The sequence below is a fragment of the Dendropsophus ebraccatus genome, chromosome 9, assembly GCF_027789765.1.
Source record: "Dendropsophus ebraccatus isolate aDenEbr1 chromosome 9, aDenEbr1.pat, whole genome shotgun sequence".
Lineage (NCBI taxonomy): Eukaryota > Metazoa > Chordata > Amphibia > Anura > Hylidae > Dendropsophus > Dendropsophus ebraccatus.
In genome coordinates, this window is record NC_091462.1 from 56092948 (window position 1) to 56108609 (window position 15662).

A 15662-nucleotide genomic window follows, 5' to 3' on the forward strand; every position below is an offset into this window, starting at 1 on the left:
GTAATGGTTACATTTTTAAAAAGTGTATATGTATAAATAAAAAGGACCTCTCTTCTTCCCTGATAAGTCTGTTTTAGTAAAAATATGCATTGTCCATGAAATAATTCCTCCTCCTTATTCCTCCTAGAAATGTGTGAATATATTGACAACTGGACATTACTGGCACACAGTCTGAAACTGTTGTGAGCTTTGACTGGATAAGTTATAGTTTGCAAAGACATGAGACATGTAGAGAGAATGGTATCGCCCTGCTCTACATGTATTTGTACGTATCTAAGAGGCATAACACAATGCAAAGTGCTTAGCTGTAGCATAGTTATACCATTGGGGAAGCAAGTATATATTAAAACAGATATGCCAGGAGATGCCACAGGTACACTACAGAAGGGTTTCTAAACCTTCAGTTCGCGTACCACAGGGAGTACGCATCACAGGTTGAGGGGGTATTTGGGAGGCAGCGCTGTCCTAGGGCCCTATTACACAGGATGATTATCGTGCAGAAAATCTTTGGATCATTCGAATTTAAACGTTAATCACCCTGTGTAATTGCAGGCAACAATTGAAAAATCGTTCGTGTGTCGTTCATCGTTGATTTAGATATGACCCTTAAATCATCGTTAATCGCTCGCTAATTGTTCACTGTAATTCCACATTCGTTCGCTGTAGTTCTGCATCGTTCACTAATCATTCAGTGTAATTGCACATCGTTCATTCTTTTGCTGGGATCAGATGGAGGAAACAATCTTTGTAACAATCCTAAAAAACAACTTGTTCTCTGTTACATGGTGAACAATTTCAGGTTAACGATGAATAATCTTGTTGCGATCATTTATCGTTAGTCATTGATTGTTATTAGGGTTTTTAATAGTGCCCTTATTGGTTACCTGCACTGACGAAACTCGGACGTGCATACCAGAGTCCTGCAACTTGCCAGCAGCCTAAGAATGGAGGTTATCGGTACAGAAGCAGATAAGGCACAGATGTCCTGTGTTCTGGTCTTTAACCCTATTGGCTTCTGCACTAATAACCTCTGACCTCCATTCTGAGGCTGCTGGTAAGTTGCGCGTCTCCTGTGTGTGTGTACAAGGTTTGTCAGTGCAGAAAAGCCAGTAAGGCTGTGTTCTGGTCTTTAGCTCTGTCAGTCCTTCAGCAGTGGACGCCTACATACTGCAGCACTGCAAGGTTTAAGGAGCAGGACACCAGAGGGACGTGCAAGCAAATGTGGACATGCCCACATACCGCACTTGAGCTGCGTTAATGCAAGAGCAGGGGTGGTATATCGCTGCAAGGGGACATGTATCTGGCTACGGGGGAGGGGGGGTATATGGCTGCAAGGGGACATGTATCTGCCTACAAGGGGGCAAGCAACATATCCAGCTGCGGGGAGCATATTTGGCTCCATGGGAAATGTCTGGCTCCAGTTAGCATACTGTACTTGGTTGTATGTGTCAGAGATGGCTGCAAGGGGCATATTGGGCTGCAAGAGCCATACCCAGCTAATGGGGGCATATCTGGCTACTGGGGTCTTTCTGTTTAAATGGGGCATATCTGGCTACAGGAAACATTGCATCTAGCTACAGGGTTGGCATTGTTACTGGCCACAGGGGCTGTTATTATTGAGAAGGGGGCATTAATAATTGGCTACAAGGGGCATACTTCTAGGGAAGAGGAATTTATTATTGGGGAAAGGCATTTATACTGACTATGGGGGCATAACTATTTGTCTTTACTTGAGCATTATTACTGGATGCTACAGGTAAATCACATTGTTATTGAGGGGAGGGGCATCTGATAAGGAAATCAATTGCTGACAGACTTTATAAAAATTATTAGCTTGCAATGCTGGCTTCTGGGTTCCCAGGTGATCCAGGCTCTTCATGGGGCTTGTATGTTTGCCTGAGTGTCCTCCCACACTCCAAAAATATTCAGTTTTTTTAGGTCCCTATGAAAAATAATTCAGGGAATTCAGAAAGTGACATATTCCAAGCTTGGACTGATGAGAGTGATTCCAATCTTTGTACATCACTCTAGAGTACAGTATGTTGGTGCTATAGAAATAAATAATTGTGCTTGTTATTACGGACCTTTTTTTTTTTTTTATAACTTAACCGGGTTTAATTTTTATACTACCACACATAAGGTGCATACTGAAAAGCAATCTTGAGCATTTTTAATCTGTTCAAGAAGCAGAACATCTAATACAGACACAATAGTAATTTCTTTTACAGGTTGCATTAATCACTTGTGGGATTCCTTCAATTTTATTCCTGGAGCAATATGCACAGCATTCTATATGAAATAATACAAAGATAAACCTCAAGTCATGTATTGCTATATTATATATGATTTACATTTGTTCCAGATCACTCTGCAATCAGCTAGTTACCAACAGGGGATCCTTAGGCTGGAAGGAGAATTGCTGGCAAGAGCTGACTCAGACTTTACTTTTACTTGAAGTCACTAATAGTTACATGAGATTGCAGATTAAACACACTAAAGTGTAGAATGAAAAAAATTTTGAAAAAAATAACATTATTGCAGCTGTTTGCAAATCCATCTCCAACCAGAGGATCCAGCCGGGGTCCCTAGCAAAATAAAATGTATAAATCTTTTGGCATTTTCACTAGCTTACTGTGAGTTCAGGGGTCTAAGCAGACCTTCACATGGATGTTTTTGTATTTTTAGCCTCCTCCCAATACAGTAATAACATTGTAAAATCTTTCTAATAACCTTTACTGTGCCTTCACTGGCAATATCCTGGTTTTTCATATATCAATCCCCTGTTTACAAGAGGATATACAGTGGGGGAAATAAGTACTTGATACACTGGTGATTTTGTAAGTTTTCCCACCTACAAAGAATGGAGAGGTCTGTATTTTTTTTTTTTTTATCACAGGTACACTTTAACTGTAAATCTATTAGAAAAACTCCAGAAACTCCAGGTTTCGGTACCAAATAATAAGTTCTGCTTTTCTATTGTATTAAATACTTATTTCATGCAATAAAATGCTAACTTATTATTTAAGTCATACAATGTGATTTAATGGAATTTTTAATACATTCTGTCTTAAGTTGAAGTATATCCATGACACAAATGACAAACCTCTCTGTTCTTTGTAGGTGGTTAAACTTGCTAAATTGACTGTGTATCAAATACGTATTTTCCCCACTGTATGTATTTAACAGTATGAGGGTGGGTTCACACGTACCAGAATCTCAGCAGATCTCACACTGCTACTTCCCTAGTGATTCCTGGCACTGTCAGTTTTAATAGGTTTACATACTCACGGGAATTTTCAGTATGTAAAGCGCTGCCCCCTTAACCGGCCGTGCCCCAATGAATATTTTACCTGTCTGTGCTCCGGCTTGCTTCTGTTGCTCCCGCCTCCCTGGTGTCCTGCTCAGCCAATCTGTGCACTGTCCTGCCGCAGCCACTGATTGGCTGTGTGGGATGTCATGGAGCCACAAAAGTAAGCCGGAGCACAGACGAGTAAATTATTCATTGGGTTAAGGGGGCAGGGCTTTACATACAGTGCTTGCAGCGGATTGAAAATTCTGCTGTGAATATGTAAACCTATACAAACTGACAGTGTGGGGAATTGCAGCGGATCTCACGGCGGAACTCGCAGCGGGAAATCCACTGCAATTTCAGTACTTGTCAACCCACCCTTATTAGGTATTTGTATGGCAATGCATAGATTGAAGCAGAGTCCAGACGTTTTGCATAGTAATTACTCTAATGTAACTACAGCTAATTCTTTATACAATTATCAGTTATATCAGCCACCCGAGGCATTTCTGTTCCTGTCCATTTTTAAAATCTGTCCTTGTTTTCAGTGTAAGGGAAAGCATTATTTTTTGCATCCTGAGGGTAATATTTATATTATTATATTATGACTGCGTAATCTGATCTGTAATACAGCTGATGCATTGTGCATTGTGTTATCAGGACATGTTAACGTCCCCTGGATGAGTTTACTGTACATACAAGGCATAATTTAAAGTATATCTTTATTCTGAAAACTAGAAATTCATTTTGACTGTCCCAATGCTAAGCAGCTGCCCTTTCCAGCTAAGTAACACCCTAAATAAGTGCTTCTTAATAGTTTTGTCCTTATTAGTGATATAAGTTAAAGGGCTACATATCCATGCATTACTCTGCCCTATCTAGTGCCATGAACGTCTACAAGAGTGATTATATACATTATATATTATATATATTGTGAGTAGATTATATACAAGTCAGTACTAATAGTTCACTCTCAATATACAATAAAGTACCAGTGCATAGTGGCAAAATGTAAATAAAATCTAATTGCAAAGCGTAATATCAAAAAGTATACATCCCAGCTGCACAGCTCCCTGGCCTGAGACCCCACGTGTTGTTTCAACACTGACGGCCTCAGAGGTGAATAATATGACCAATAATGAATGTACTGTATGTGTGTATGTGTGTGTGTATATGTGTGTATATATACTGTGTATGTATATATATATATATATATATATATATATATATATATATATATATGTGTGTGTGTATTCTCCATTGATTGTTCAAATATAGCATTATGGCATGTAATAAGATATGGGTGGTTACTTATTTTCTTATTGGACCCCTGTGCTAAAACTCTCCTCTGTACATGGATCTACCATATTGGTTCAGTGTTAATTGTGTTTTTAGGTTATAACTCTAGGAACAAAACCTGCCAAAAAGTGATCTTTCGGCTCTGCTCAGATATGCTAATGCCCCGGCTACACAACACATTCGCAATGCACAATATATTAAAAAGCAATACAAAAGTATATGCGTAGGTGCACACAATATACACAGAAACAAAGCCTCACAGAACCCCGGACCTGCTCAGCTATCTCAATGTCCTGGTCACATCACACATGTGCAATGCACAATTAGTACTCAGTATGACACAACAATATATCCGCAACACAGATCAGTAGGATAAATAGTATAAAAAAATCTGGTGACCATAGTTAGAAGAATAGAGAATAACCAAATATTATTGCTCATAAGATATAATTACCATCCCCATATTGTCCCTATTAGAGGATGACACACACCAAGAGGAAGGTGTATCATTTCCTTCAACAAAGGTGCGTGCATAACATACATAAATCATATAAAGGTGACAGAGCATAAAAAAAATAGATTTTTTTTAATCCCCTAAAAAAAGTCCTAAAAATAGTAAGTGAAGAACTGTACTCATGGGCATGATTATATATAGGTCAGACAAGTATTGAGTCATATATGAATGCCCATACCCAACTACCATGAAAAAGCTTTGTCCAACTTTAAAGAATGGTAAATATTCTTTACTTTTCTTGTTTGCCTGTGTCAGACAGCTAGGTGTTCTAGATCGCCACTAAAACTGTAGAATAAAACCCCTAATGAGTGCTGTAAAAATCATATTGATGGTCATTAAGGTATTAAAGATTCACATTAAACATAACAGTACTGCTCATTACAATCTGACTTCATGAACATAACGTCTTATTCTCTTAATTTAGTTATTGGTAAAAATATTATGCATCTTACTGCAACATTCATAATAGCTTTTTATTCCTCCACCTGCTGGATGGCGAATGTAAGAATAACTTATGGTATTCAGCAGTCGCACAGCTCTATATTTTGGGTGACCTTTTTGTTCTGCCATATCCCCCTCTGAAAATTACTGTTATGTCTGTCTTGCAGCTCCCTTACCTTGAACACCAGTCATGTTCTGTGATGCATAGACAGGTCCTATCTATAAACTGCACTATGAAATTTCACCTTCTCTCATGTATTTCTGAACATTCTGTCATTAAAACTCCGTCCTGTGTATTTTTGAATAGACTCTGTATTCTGCAGTGGACAGTTTAAAAGAATTTCTCTGCATAATCTAGTAAGCAGTATCCTGTGATTAAATAGAATGACTGCCTCACTGGGAACCCTTTACAAGTCGGGCCATATGGATCCTCGCATCGTGACTGGTTAGAGAACCGCAGAGCAATTATCTGGCTCGTGTAACATTTATTTCAAGCTTGCCTAAGGTAAACCTCATGAGCGTAATTTGCTGTCTAGATGCGTATAACAAGAAGCCATATGACAAGTTCAAAGATATCCTGCCCTTGTGTTGTTGCTGCATTTATAGCCCAATCTCTAAACTGAGACTTTTACAAGGTGTTTTTTTTTTTTTGGTGAGGAGTTGGATAAATGTAATTTCTGTAACACAGAAAGTATTTATGTTCCACTTCCAGCTAATTTCCACAGAGCAAGGTAATGAATCTTCCTAAAACAGGGGGTAGAGATAGAGTAATAGTTGCTGCTTACTCACCTTAACCTTGTATAGGAATTATATGTAGGAAAACCTGGCGCAGGGTTGCCAACGTGGAACTACATTATCCCGGAATGTCGCAGACATTCTCTATTACAAGGGATGGGAGAGAAGCCGAGTAAGCACTTGGCTTTGTAATCTGAGGCTATATCCGTAAAAGTATTATGACATCAAAAATGAACCAGCAATAGGGATTAAAAGAGACCTTTCAGCCATCAGGGCCCCTGTTTCTTAAAATGTTTGCTTTTGAAAATGAATGTATACCTTTTGCACCAAATGTTTATTTTTAACATTAACCATACTAGCCAACATTGATGGCCCATTTAAAGGGGTAGTTCACAAAAAAAATCTTTAAAATCAACTGGTCCCAGCAAGTTCCAGAGATATAAAAGTCTACCAGTACTTAACAGCTTAAGTGGTGTTTTTTTCCAGTCTGACACAGTACTCTATGCTGACACCTCTGTCTGTCAGTAGCAAATCCTCATAGAAAACCTCTCCAGCTCTCCAGACTGGAAAGAATACCACTTACTGCAGGACATAAAGCAGCTGATAAGTACCCAAAGACTTGAGATTTTTTAATAAAGGTAAATTACAAATCTCTGGCACCAGTTGATTTTAAGAGATTTCTTTGGGAACTACCCCTTTAATATGCAAAGTGATGCAACAGGTCTTTGAACAGATATTACCTGGCAATGGCAATTAAGATCTGAAAAAATATGAATAATCTACACATTTTAATTAGTATTATTACACACACACACACACACACACACACACACACACAACATATTTTGCAGTGCTGTGCTGAAATTGCCATCACTCACACGGGTCCCAGGCTCATTGAGGCTGGCAATCTAATCTATTTATCTTACCAATGAGGCAGCTATGAGAGTGGCAGTACTTAGCATGAAGTTTTTTAACAGTGGTAAAAGAAGTTCTTTCTCGCTGAATGCTTTCTAAAAATTCTTTCCTTCTTCACTGATGTTTTATTGAAGTATTTCAGACCATGCACGGTATCCTAAGTGCTCGTATGACTCCATGTCAGAGAGACTGCCTCCTTTGTAATGTCTAGGTTAATATAAAGGGAATCCTTTTGTTGAGTGTATCAGGGCCACACTGTCAGTACTTGTATGATTTGGAAGAATGATTCTTTTTCATGTCCCAATTTTGTGCCTGACCCTGTCAGTACACTTTGATATATTTCTTGCTCCAAGTCCTTTATGTAACACTTGTGTTTCTTGTCCTTTCCGGAAGGCAATAATGGACTTTTTTTTTTTTTTTTTTTAACTTGTCAGACATGTTCCCAGTTCCTGTCTTTTGGCACTGTGCATGATGGTTTTTATTTTATTTCCATGCATTTTTTATTTTTTTTGCCAAATCTGTTTTTATTGGCAAAAGTTATAATATAATATAATAGTTACATATTTAGTGCATAGTTCATACGGTTGAAAAAAAGAGACCTGTCCATCAAGTTCAACCAAGGAGGGGGGGATGCAGGGAAGGGGGATAACAAACAAGGATACCAACACAGTACTCCTTGTGCAATACATTAAAAAGTAACAGTAAGGAAGTGGAAAGAGGGTGGAGAAGGAGAATGAGAATGAGGATGAGGGGTAGGGTGCATGCAATGAACAAAGAATGATTTAAAGCAGCGGGGGGGGGGGGGGGGGTGGCGTGGTAAGTGCTTTATCTGCACCTTCTATATAGTGGAAATGGAATAAGTCTTAAGTCCCAGTTATATCCAATGTGGCTGTGTGAATGTTATGTCTCTAAGCTATGAAACTTCTGGCAAATCTCACCATGCCATCTTAGGGCCCTTGCACACTGAATTTATGAGCGGATTCTGCTCAAAATTCTGCCTGTCCTATTTCTTCAATGGGATTTCTCTTGGGCCTCTGCTCAGAAGAATGAACTATATACTGTATGGCATCTCTTACAAAACTCTCAAATACTTTACCCCACAATAGATGTCCTACTTACAGACCCATAGTTTCCAGGATCACTTTTTGACCCCTTCTTGAATATTAGTACCACATTAGCTATGTGCCAGTCTTGTGGTACAATCCCTGTCATTGTAGAATCTTTAAATACTTGGCAAATATAATTATATAAATATATATTTTTTTTTAAATAATAATTATGCTTTACAGCCTATGAATATGGACACAAAGACACATTTTTTACTTTAATCATTTATGGAAAGTGAAATTTACTGAACAGGAAGTTGTAAGGAAGTTATGTAACAAGTTTTTATATTTATTTTTTAACTAGCTTTTCTTTTCTTTTTTTATACTCCCCAAAAACCTTTGTAACTACTTAAAGCCTTTAAGTTGTCATCTAAGGCCCCTTTTATGTGTCCTTGGCCGTTTTTACAGTGAGGAAACACTAAACAAGAAGTCATTCAGAAGGGTTTAGGAAACCATAAGTGTTTCCTGACCTTAAAAAACCAAGTAGGAAAAAACAAAACAAAAACATTCTCACCTGTTTCATGCTGCAATGTTCATCCCCCACAGCTTCTTTCTCTTTCTTCCAGATTTGCGAATGCACAAGTAAATTCACTTGTGAGATACAACTCTGGGGGGAAAGTAGATGGCGCCCTGTGCGGAGTGCAGCAGCCCTGTTCCCATCTCTACCCATAATCCCCTCCCTACCCCCCTCCAGCAGCACTGACTCTTCTCACCTCCCCTTTCAGTGGCCGCTCCTCTCTCTTATGCCCCATATGTAAAGGACCTGGGAGATCATGATTATGTGACAACGATCATCACATCACCGCAGGTCCTTTATATACTGTAAGTGTGGAGTGTACAGTGATAATTCAGAGCTGCCATCAGTGTCTGGAGCCCCTGCTGTGTGCTAATATCTGTCAGACAGGGATCCAGCCCTCCACAGTATGACAAGTGCTGCTCTGTTGAACTATAAGCATGTCATAACCTTGTAGTTTAAGAGGCTGGAGCAGGACTTGGATACTGGCGTCCCCTTTTGAGTAATGAGGTGATGCGCCCCGTGCAATTGTGCAGCTCGCACACTCCTAAGGCCGGCCCTGAGTTCAGAAGAACGATTGACAGAGCTGGGAGCCAATGACGCATACATTTAAAGAGTCAGCATTAGCACTGAGTGGCACTGTATCAGAAATTATTATGGATTATCCCATTGGGTTCTATGGGGCATCCCTATAATGTGTCAGGAAATCTGCTTGGATTTGCTGATAAGAAATTTGGAAAGATTTTCCTGACTTGTGAAGGCGGCCTTAATGGGTTGTATTTTTCAGTTGATGTTGCAGATTGTTTGGCACTATTTGTACAACTTAATTCAATTCAGGATATATTTATTGCACATTTTTTGTATTGAATTAAGGATAAACAAAGTGGAGGGACTGTGGTGAAAATGCTATAATACGTCTTATAGCATGTATTTATTAATATGTACATTAAACACAAACATGAAAAACAGGTTTTATATTTAGATGATTATAGGTAGAGGTATAAGGGGTAAGGGGTAAAGGTACGAGATAGGTTACCCCTGGTTTAACCCTGCCTATTACTGAAGTGGGACCCCCAGGTTTAGGCGTCCCCAAACAACAGGAGGGACTGACCCTGTGCTAGGGTTGTGTAGGTCTTTCCCGTTACAGATGTCAGTTGTCACTGTGTCTGGTAATACGGTAATATACAAAGTGTGTAGCATATAAAAGGCAGGTGTAGATGTTTTTTTGTCGTGGTTCTGATATCCCTTCTTCCGTTTATCCAACGCGTTTCCCTTGTTCTATGGCGACAAGTTCCTCAGGGAGTAGGAAGAGTGTTGGAGTATCAATGGGATATGCCTTGATACATGTCTCCAGGAAAAATTGAATTTACAGATGAATTTTGTGGGTGCTCCCAAATCTGTTGTAGGGGATCACCGTTGTATGTATAGAGATACGTCTGGTGGACAAGTTGTAGTCACTTTATCCAGATTTGTGTCTGGTCTTGTGTGTTAGTTGTTTTCTGCCTTTACAGTATGATCAACTGTATAGTATTATTACGAGCTGTAATAGATAAGTAACCAGCAATCTCAGTTCCCAGATGGTGTTAGTAAACAGATGTAGTTAGTTTGATACAGATAGTTTTTCTCCTGCAGAGTGATGAGCTGTGGAGCGTGCACGGAGTCTGCTGTGAGGTCTCAGAGATGCTGAGACATCTACCCTCTGTGCGAGGGTGCCTGATGGAGGCGCGTCCTCGTGTGCTGCCAACTGCTAAGCTATTGAATTAAGGAGAATAACTTAGTGGCAGAATCAGGATGTAAATCACACTAATGACATAGCAGTAAAATAAAATTTGAGGTAGGCTTCAGCCCAACTGAAGATACCTGAAGTAGTATTAACTTATTAACTTTTCTTTTCAGCACTTGTGTACCCTATGCACGTCTTTCGCTATAACTGGACTGTCTCCAATCCCTAAACAATTTCATTACCTACAAATGGGAAAGAAATGTATTTAAAATGGCTGTTTTGATTTTGAAGTCAAGAAAAATGTTGACCCCACAGCACTTGTAACGCTTTTAAATTCTCCTTTGGCGCTTTATATCTCTGCATCTTTGAGCATCAATCTCTGTGTTAAGTTGTGGACTAGACTGAAAGTTATTTTGCTTTTGTACCTTTTGAATCTGCATTTATCAATTTGCTTTGGTGTATGGTTTATCAGCTTATCTTTTCACTTTCCAGTATATCATCTTTCCTGAGCTGCTTGTAGTGACAAGCCTACTGATTTAAATTGTGTTCAATTTACACGCATTGCAGTGTGCTCGGGATAAATCAAACAGAACATTCCGCCTCTGAAAGCGTTTTAAATTCAGTTTGTTGTTTCTTACGGAAGAATTACATGCTTTAGGAACACTGCATTTCAAATGACCATTTTTCACATATCCTATGGGTGTTCTTAAGGAAAAATTCACCATATGATCAAACAATATAAAGCCAAACCCCATCTGTGCTATGTTTGCTTTCGGAGATGCAACTGAAGGGGAAAAGGAAGACAATAAGCAGTCAAGATTAACAGAAACATATGTTGCAATAGTAAGTTCAAGGAATGGGTAAGGGTAGCTGAGGCAAATGTTCATACAGTATCAGAGAATAAAATATACAGTATGTATTTCAGCATCTAAAATTCACTGTACAGATGCAATTGACATTAACAAATTATTTAGTTGAGCACTAAGAGGAATCACATTTTTTCTTCCATTAAATTATACTAATCGGCAATATATCCTTCAAAAATCTACACTTATATTAGAGAATTGGTGGATTTAAGGCTATTGCTTAAAGGGGTTATCAAGCATGGGGGCACTTTTTTGGGGGGGGACCGGGGAGGAGGTGGCTGAAATAAGACGTTCACTCACCTCCCCGGTTCCAGCGGCGGGTTACTCATCGCGGCGCTCCGGTCCCCGGACGCTTCCTGGTGTCTGACGCCGACCCGAGACGCTACGTCTCAGGGCCGCTCAGCCACTCAGTGAAGGAGGCGGGATCCGTTTGAAGTCCGCTCAGATCCCGCCTCCTTTATTGAGTGGCTGAGCGGCCCTGAGACGTAGCATCTCGGGTGGCGTCAGACACCAGGAAGAGCGCCGCAATGAGTGACCCGCCGCTGGAACAGGGGAGGTGAGTGGACATCTTTTATTTCAGCCACCTCCTCCCGATCCCCCCAAAAAGTGCTCCCCACGCTGGAGTACCCCTTTAATGCAGGTCAACCACATCAGAGGAGTTTTCAGTTTTAGGGAGATATTTCAGCTAAGTAACACTGTGTATTGACATATGTTCAATATTCACAGGTTCTGTGAGTTTCGATGATGGATCTTTGGAGAAAGACGTGCCCCCTCCCTTACCACCTCATCCAAAGGAGCACATTATAGTGGATTACTCCAACTTTAGGTATGTTACCACAATGTTACCAATAAAAATTATTTCACACCTTCGCCTTCTAATTTTAGAAGCAGGCATAAAATATTTGTGCTACAGATGGTGTTCTGAACCATGTGTTAACTTATCTGTCATGTGTGGTATATGTACATTGTTAGGAAGATACATTTATCTCGTTTAAAATGATGTGCTACTTAAAACATTGGACACAGATACTTTTATAGTTAGTTTGTTACTTAAAACATTACTTTTATATAACAAAACTTTTGCTAGATTGAACCAAAAGATTGAAGAGCTCGGGTGGCTGCTTCCTTCTTTTTCCCCACTCTCTGCTGCCCCCCATATTGCTGCAGGAGATGGACTCCCTAGGCTTATTATATAATCTGTCTCCTGCAGTGTAATAGGGAGAGCAGCTCTCAGCCGAGTGCTTTCCCTGCTTAAAACTTTATATTTTACTTGTTTTTTTAAAATAATATTTTGTGAATACTGAATATAGTATAGCAAAAGATACAGTCGGCACTGTCCACTCTACATGCATATGGTAATGCAGATAAGTTGTGGGGCAAAGAAAACTGATGACCACGTGGTGCACAGACCTGAAAGTCCAGATATAGTAAATCCACAATGAAGAAACAGCAAAAAGTACAGCACTCACCAGAAAGATGAATATAGTGTGTAGTTTATTCAGGACACATGGGCTCAGGCGTGCAGAGGGGAAGATGTCTAGCGGGAGCATACAGGAGGGTCAGAGGCTGCGATCGTTTCACAATCACACAGCGCTTTGTCTAGCCAGGCGCCTGAATAAACTGGACACTATATTTATCTGACTGGTGAGTGCTTTTTTTTATTGTGGATTTACTGTACATAGTATCTTACTGACATGCAGATGACTTAATTTGTTTTGCTTCATATGAAGCAAAACTGATCTGTGCTTATATTCCTCAGGCTGACTGCTCTGTGCAGAAGGAGGATATCGCCCAGGGACCGCCTAGAAAATGTATCCATTTTTTCCAGGCATTTTCAAGGTGGTCCCGGGACAGTATCCTCCTTCTGCACAGAGCCCTCAGCCTGAGGGATATAAGCGCAGATCAGTTTTGCTTTGTACGAAGTAAAACGAATCTGGTTCGCTCATCTATACTTACATTTCCTGAATAACTTTGCTTGGCCTAATCACAATACAAAGTCCTGAGAACTTGAAAATGAATTCCAACTTATCCTACAGCAGCCACTACAGGTGAAATGTAGTAATGCATGTTGGTTCTGAAGATGAATGACAGTAGATACAGTGCATGGATGGACTAAATCTTTTAGAGTGAGAGCTATTAACTAGTATTAGTTCTGGTACTCTTTGATATCCTTATGGCCAGATAGGGCAGGCTTTATAATGAGCTATCCTATTATATGGCATTAAGTTATAAGCCACCCTGAATAGATGCATGTGAATGTCTTGTAGAAGAAGATGATAACAGGTTGTAACAATATAGCCACTACATTAAATGCCTTATAAAAGTAAGTTGTGTAGTAACTAGAACAGAAGTCTCAATGGAAGAAAAGATAACTACTGCATACATCCCTTTGGAGATATTTTACACAAGTTCACTTTGGTTTTGACATCCTTATATGTGCTTAATTGATATTCCTAACTGAGCGGCATGATTGGAGAAATACCTGTCATGCTATAGCAATTTTGTTAAAATTGTTTCAAGACACACAGATGTGTTAGTGTCATCTTTCTCTCTCTCGCTCTCTGTGAGTTCTGTATAAATAAAATTATATTTAACAGCTTCATTTGTAACCCTAGAAGTCTGCGTTTGTCTGTAATAGCAAAGGAACACCGAGTGATAGAGGATATGAATGAGTACCTGGTAAAATAATAGGGCTGTAGAGAAAGTAGCTTTTTCACCTTTGACCAACATTGAGATGGCTAGTTTGGACCATGTTATGGAAGTAGTACTAAGGTAAAACTGGTATCATCACCATGGACACACAAAAGAAAACCTTCCGAGCAGAGCCTTTAAAGCAAAATATTGAAAAGAAAAATGTTGCAGTGTTAGATATATATTAGCAATATGTTGCATATTTTTTTAATTTCCGTTAGAGAAAAAAAAAAAAACTATAAAAGGTTATCTATTTTTTTTTTTTTTTTGCGGACAGTTCCGGAATAGAAAGTTCCCAAGAGCCTGATGCCCACAATCTGAAGACATCGAAAAGCATGGATCTTGGTTAGTACCATTTTCTTGGTTTTGGACAGATGGATATATTGTTCTACTGTTTTCCTGTTTGTTAACAAAATATATCAAGGAATGGAAAAGGGCTATTATAAAACTTTTACCCAGATTTATCACTCTGCCTAAAACAAAAACTGCCTGGTTTTTCCGATATAGAAACCAATCACAGCTCAGCTTTCATGACTTATTGGGCTCTGGTTTTAGTTTCAGGCAGATCTGGACCTATTTTACTTTACTTTTTTTATTTTTAATATCATCCTTAAAGCAACTCTGTACCCACAATCTGACCCCCCCAAACCACTTGTACCTTCAGATAGCTGCTTTTAATCCAAGATCTGTCCTGCGGTCCGTTCGGCAGGTGATGCAGTTATTGTCCTAAAAAACAACTTTTAAACTTGCAGCCCTGTTTTAACCCCTTAACGACATTGGGCGTAAGAATACGCCCCCACATGGTGGGCTTTAACGCAAACGGCGTATACTTACGCCTGATGTTTCCCCGATCGCTGTGTGTGCACACACAGCGGTCGGGGAAGATGGCCTGCTATAATGTATAGCAGGCCATTTCTGCTCGTCGGCAAGGGGGGTGATTAACCCCTCCTGTGCCGACGATCGCTGCTATATGCTGATCTATACAGATCAGCATATAGCAGCTGAAAACAGCTTTCCGGGTCATCGGTGACCCAGTGACCCGGAAAGCAATGGCGATTGGTGCTGTCCGAGACAGCACCAATCGCCATTAGTGTTCCCACCAAAGATGGCGCCGATGCCACCCCCACGATCGCCGTGATAGGCCAGCCAGTACCGGCTGGCCCATCATGGCGATCAAACTGTAAAAAAACAGTTTTGTCGCGTTCCGCACCCCTCAGCTAGGTAGCTGAGGGGTGCAGATAAGGTGTGTGTGGTGCAGGTGTACCATACTCACCTGATCTGGGCGTCCGGAGCGAAGATCTGCGGTCCGCGCCGTCCTCGCGTCTTCTTCGGGTAACATCCGCGTTCGGTCGTCCAGCGTCGGAAATCTTCATAATCGCTCGGGTCCTCGTGTTCGGCGGGCCTCGGTAATCTCCGGCAGCGTCGCTCTACCGCCCCCCTAGCGGCTGATCAGTGAAAATCATTCACTGATCAGTTGCTTTGGGTTAAAAAGATTTTTATTTTATTTTTTTTTCCAATTTATTTATTTTTTTTTGCGCCCTAACGCCGCTGATCAGCAACACCGTAAGT

General features: G+C 40.1%; 1 protein-coding gene across 6 annotated transcripts in view; it reads left to right on the top strand.

Annotated features, from left to right (window-relative positions):
- Positions 1-15662, top strand: part of PARD3B (par-3 family cell polarity regulator beta) — a 926479-nt gene that overhangs the window by 328747 nt on the left and 582070 nt on the right. For all 6 annotated transcript variants that reach the window (XM_069983415.1, XM_069983416.1, XM_069983417.1 and 3 more), the window contains 2 exons: positions 12129-12228; positions 14371-14438. In XM_069983415.1, coding sequence (XP_069839516.1) covers positions 12129-12228; positions 14371-14438 — 168 coding nt within the window. The remainder of the gene's footprint in view (positions 1-12128; positions 12229-14370; positions 14439-15662) is intronic.